The sequence below is a fragment of the Vombatus ursinus genome, unplaced genomic scaffold, assembly GCF_900497805.2.
Source record: "Vombatus ursinus unplaced genomic scaffold, bare-nosed wombat genome assembly UNPS02014818.1, whole genome shotgun sequence".
NCBI classification, from domain to species: Eukaryota; Metazoa; Chordata; class Mammalia; order Diprotodontia; family Vombatidae; genus Vombatus; species Vombatus ursinus.
The window spans coordinates 56443807-56449806 of NW_020954596.1; the positions used below are offsets into that span (position 1 = coordinate 56443807).

General features: G+C 38.0%; 1 protein-coding gene across 2 annotated transcripts in view; it reads right to left on the reverse strand.

Moving 5' to 3' along the window:
* CORIN (corin, serine peptidase) overlaps positions 1-6000 on the reverse strand; it is a 205710-nt gene that overhangs the window by 158332 nt on the left and 41378 nt on the right. For both annotated transcript variants that reach the window (XM_027836429.1, XM_027836428.1), the window contains exon 2: positions 2963-3107. In XM_027836429.1, coding sequence (XP_027692230.1) covers positions 2963-3107 — 145 coding nt within the window. The remainder of the gene's footprint in view (positions 1-2962; positions 3108-6000) is intronic.

The window sequence follows — 6000 nt, forward strand, 5'->3', positions numbered from 1 at the left end:
TTAAAATAAAATAAAGGAAACAGTCAGAAACTATTTGGTCTAACTATATGCCAACAAAACTGAAAACTTAGATGAAATGGATGAATAATTACAAAAAAGAAAGTAGACAAGCCACAAATGAATGCCCAAATAAAAAAATTCCAGGAGCACATGAATGCATTATATTAACAATACACATGAATAATAATATCAAACATTCCAAGAACAATTAACTGTAATATTACATAAACTTAACAGAAATAGGAAAAGGGACACTTAAAAAAAACCCTTTCTATGATGCAAATACATTTTTGATACCTCAGCAAGGGAGAAACAAAGGAGAGAAAGAAAATTCAAAACTAAGTAGTTTTTTGTCTTTCGTCAAAATTAATACAAAAAAACTAAATAAACTATCAACAAAAAAGATGCAACATATTAAAAAGATATCAGGAATTTGTGGTTGATTCTATATGTAGAAAACTATAAAAATACTAGATTATATTAATAAAATAAAGTATGTTATAGCAATAGATGTTTAAAAAGCTTTTGACAAAATCCAAGACTGATTTCTGCTAAAAAAACAAACAAAACCTAGAAAGCATAAGAACAAATGGACTTTTCCTTAACACAGTAAGTAGTATCTACCTAAAATCAAGAACCAGCATAACACATGATGAAGAAAAGTTAGAGGCTTTTCCATTAAGATCAAGGGTAAAGCAAAGATGTTCAGAATTTAAAAAAAAAAAATTTCAAAGTGGGTAGAGCACTGGCCCTGGAGTCAGGAGGACCTGACTTGACACTTACTAACTGTGTGACCCTGGGCAAGTCACTTAACCCCATTGCCTAGATAGATAGATAGATAGATAGATAGATAGATAGATAGATAGATAGATATAGATAGATAGATAAATAGATTGATAGATAGATGGATAGATAGATAAATAGATAGATAGATAGATAGATAGATAGATATAGATAGATAGATTGATAGATAGATGGATAGATAGATAAATAGATAGATTGATAGATAGATAGATAGATATAGATAGATAGATAGATAGATAGATAGATAAATAGATTGATAGATAGATGGATAGATAGATAAATAGATAGATTGATAGATAGATAGATAGATAGATAGATAGATAGATAGATAGATAGATAGATAGATAGATTAAAGGCAAAATATAAGTGGAAAAAAATAGTTCTATTTTATACTAACTTCATAGCCTAAAGGAAAGACTGGGCTGAATATAAATGAATGTCCTTTGTTCCGAGTAGGTGCATAGCTACTGTGGAGATATATACCAGGGGTTACTAATATTTTCAACACCATAATATTTTTTCAGTATGAAATCTAACATTTCTAGGCTACAAAACTGTCAAAACAAATGACTAGTGGCTATCACTGGCCACAAGAAGGGTAAAGATGAGCAACACAATAAGGAGATAATATGAAAAGCTGTTATAGAAGAAAATAATGACAGGCAAAAATAGAGTGAAAATACTTTGGGAGGAAACTAATAAATATTTTGTTGTTACATGTGTTTAGCACTGCATATTATAAAAACAGTCATGTGGATGTTAAAAAGCATAAAGATTGTTTTCCATCATATTTCTCTCCCAGTTAAAAATTAATTCTGTGCTATATGGTAAATATTTAAGTAGCAAATACATTCTCAGTTTCAAATTTTCCACTTAAAAACTACATAATGTGCCTAGAAATATATAAATGAACATTTAAGATCTAAGATTATAGGGGCAGCTAGGTGGCCAGTGAATAGAGCTCTGGCCTTGGAGTCAGGAGGACCTGAGTTCAAATCCAGCCTCAGACACTTAACACTTACTAGCTGCGTGACCCTGGGCAAGTCACTTAACCCCAATCGCCTCACCATAAAGCGAAAAAAAAGCAAAAAAAAAAAAAAGATCTAGGTTTATATACTTTCTCTATCAAGTTCAAGAGTATTTTTTGCTATTCAAATACATTTATTCAGCACCTGATTTAAGATTACACACATACATACACACACACACACACTTTTTTTTTTTACAACCTTCAGGAAATGAACAAAGAAGGCATGACTGTTGCCTTCAAGTTTACAATCTAGGTGAAAGGACAGACCACACATAAATGACGTGACAGACCACTTCAAAACAACACACCAAATAAAAGTAGTACGCATTGAATAACTGCTGGGAAGTATGGGACACATAATAGAAGAGTCATGAATCACAGACTAAGTTTTTTGAATGAGATGGGGTTTTGATCCAGTCTTTGAAGACTGGAGTAGAGGGAAGACAGGTAAAGACATAGACTGACCTAAGGTCCTAGACAGTTAGGGTTGAGAAGTCAGTTGGAACTCATATAGTCCAAGCAACCTCATTTATCAGTGAAGAAACTGAGGCCCAAAAAGTGAAATGACCAGACCAAAGTCACCCAGCAAAGCTAGAACTAGAACCTGAGTCGTTAAGGGCTTCTAAGGTCCTCTCCAGCTCTAAATCGATGATCCTTTGAGTCTGACTACCTACTCAGTATATTCCCCACTGCAATATGCTAACTCTGAAAGAAGGGGGAAGGGAATTTCAGATGGAAGGACACTGTGTATAAATTCAAGGAGGAAGGAACAAGATATGACATGAAGACTGGCTTCACTGAGATGGAGGCTATGAATTGGAGAGTAACAAAGAGAGTTTTAAATGGCACCACTAATACTTCATCTTAAATAAAGCTAAGAAATGATCTCTTGGGGACAGCTAGATGGCACAGTGAATAGAGCACTAGCTCTGGATTCAGAGAGACCTGAGTTCAAATCTGACCTCAAATACTTGACACTTACTAGCTGTGTGACCCTGGGCAAGTCACTTCACCCCATTGCCTCACCCAAAAAAAAAAAAAAAAGAAAAGAAAAAAAATGATCTCTCTTGCAGAATTTTTCTAACTTAGCTTTGTATACTTATTTTCTTTGACATTAGAATTACTCACCTACAAAAGTAAGCAGGATCACCAATAACAGAATGAGGGCACAGATACATGGGATCAATACCAGTAGCAAAAGACGAAGGTATCTGGCCGATGCCAACTTCTGAGAACAACCACCACCCATGCTATTTTCGTCAACTCCCAAGACCTAAAACAAAACAAACAAACAACAAAGTTTTAATATTCTGAAGCAATTCAACAAGTTGTGTGTGATATTTTAAATTAATGTTATCTGTAGATATGAACTAGATCGTGAGATTTAGAGGGAGAATGGACATTAAAGCTTCTCTAGGTCATGAGTTCAACCCGAAGTCAGTGAACTTGTTTGTTTTTTAATATTTTGATAACTGTATTTTGATAGAAGTGGTTTCATTTACAGATGTGAAAGCTGAAGTATGGAGTGGCTAAAAGCCTTGCCAATAATCACAAAGCAAGAAGCAAAGGAGACAAGATTCAAACCCAGGTCCTCTAACAAGTAGATCAATCAATAAGCATTTGTTAAGTGTTTACTTTGTGCCAGAGATAAAAAGGCAAAAATGAAACAGATCTTACCTTAAGGGGTCTATACTCTTTTGAGGCAAACACTATATTACATAGTTATGTACAGACACATACAGACAGGCGCACCAACACTAACACCACCACCGCTACCACCAAGTGATTGTAGCAGGCTTGGCTACACAAGCCACCATGCATTCACTGAAGCAGAGACCAAGTGGGCATGTTCATACAACTCATTCTGCCTCTCACCCTGTTTGGCAGTGGCCCCCCTCCCTTCAGAAATGGAATCTCCCCTTTCAAGCCCAGCAAGGACTTTCAGGGCAAAAAGAAAGCAGCCATCCACCCAGTTATTTATTTAACCCACCTATGCCAGGTATACATGTTCCCTAAGATTGCTCTCTTTCTCCATCAAATAAATTATCAACTCAACACTTGGCCCCTCCACCACCCTTCAATGTTAATTTGGATTCTGCAAGGACTTTAAAACTGCCCTCTCAGAGTTTTGTCCTCCATCACTTCCCGGTCTCACTGTTAACGTTAAATTGAAGAGAATTGGCATAGATTCTAATGGCCACCTGGATTTTAATAGGCACACGTACTGAGGGAAAAAACACACAATTTTACAGAAATAGCAGTTTTTAAAATAGCCATACTCTATAGCCACAAAGGGAAACGGGAAACAAGAGCAACATGGCCAGCTTCCTTTCCATCCAGTCGTCCATTAGGGAATGGGTAAAGCAAAAGAGTCAGGCAGCCAATGAGCAAGATGTTCTCCACACACAGAAAGGCACGCAGGGGGGAAAGTCAAAGCGAGTCATCCTAACCAGCGTTCTATTCCTGCATCTCAGATGGGTGCTGGCTGGGTCTGGATTCTGTCTCTAGCTAGTCAGTGTTTGCATCTGTCACTGAGGAGCAGTGACGCTTGACATCGCCCAATTTAACCCACTTAGGCAGAATTTGCCGTACAGATTCTATCTGGGACACTATTCTGGCTCCAGACTCCACCATTCTCCACTCTTCTACCAAGCCATCATCTTCACTTCACCCTCTTTGCAAAGTCCTCTCTCTCATTTGTTGGCTTTTCCCCCTATACACTACACCCTTTTAGAGTCTGGGTCAAACAAACTAGCAAAAAGAACACTTCCGTCTTATATCTCCGACTACCTATTGGACATCTCTAACTGGATGTTGCATAGACATCAACTCAACATGGCCAAAACTGAACTCAATATCTTTCCCCTCTTCCTAACTCCACCCTACATCTAATCTCGTCACTCAAGCCTTGACTGACAGCCTCCCCTCAATCTTATCTCCCCTCTGATTAGAGGGTTGGAGAGTAGAGTTCCAAATTCCTCCCAATGCCTTCCTTGAAAGAGGGCAGAAACTGCATGGTGGGGCTCACTCCACTCTTCATCTGTTGCTCTGCCTGGTTTCATCTCCATGGATACCAGTGTCTGCTTCCCTCAGCTCTCTTTTTATGTTGTCTACCTCCTCCATTAAATTATAAGCCCCTCGATGTCAAGAACTGCCTTTCTTTTTAATAACTACTTCCCCAATGCTTAGCACAGTGCTTAGCACATAGTAGGTACTTAATCAATGTTTATTGGATTGGATCGGAACTGTCCCATAATTGTTTAAGGTATTGCCATCTCTACAATCCTTCAAACTTGTAACCTACATCCTTGAGTCCTCATTCTCCCCCCTCCTGCTCCATAATTAATCTGCTTTGAAATTCTGCTTTCAATAACATTAGCTGATTCTACTTTCATAATATCTCTCTCTTCTCTCCTGACACAGCTGTACAAACCTTCATTACCTCTCCCTCCTCTCCTCCACCTCCTGACTTCCATGACTGGTCTTAGGTAAAATATTGTCTTCTGCAAGTAATGTCTCCCAATCCCCCTTAATGCTAGGGTCTTCCCTCTGAGATTTTTTTCCAATTTTTCCAATGTGTGTGTATGGGTGTGTGTATTGTTTGCACATAGCTGTTTGCATATTGTCTCCCCCCATAGGCCGTGAGCTCCTTGAAATCAAGGATTGTTTTTGCCTTTCTTTATGATTCTTCATGACCCCATGAACCATCTTGTCCATGGGGCATCCTAGGCAAAGATATTGTAGTGGTTTGCCATTTCCTTCTCCAGAGGATTAAAGCAAACAGAGGTTAAGTGATTTTTCCAGGGTCTTAGTAAGTGGCTGAATTTGAACGTAGGTCCTTTTGACACCAGGCCCAGTTAGTGCTCAATCCACTGAGTCACCAACTACACATAGTAAGTGCTTCATAATTGCTTGCTGACTTGATTTGACTCTGGGTAGTTTGCCTTCAGGTAATGTATGAAAGCCTTTAGAAATGAGGCACCACTGGAAAAGGACTTTGTCTGCCCACAGACAGCAATGGCCCCATCTCTCTTTGCTCTATGTCCCACATCTTTATTTTTTTTGAAGAATTCCAAAAAGGTGGACTACACAGATATGTGTAGATATATATATATATATACACACACACACACACACACACACACACACACACACACACACACACA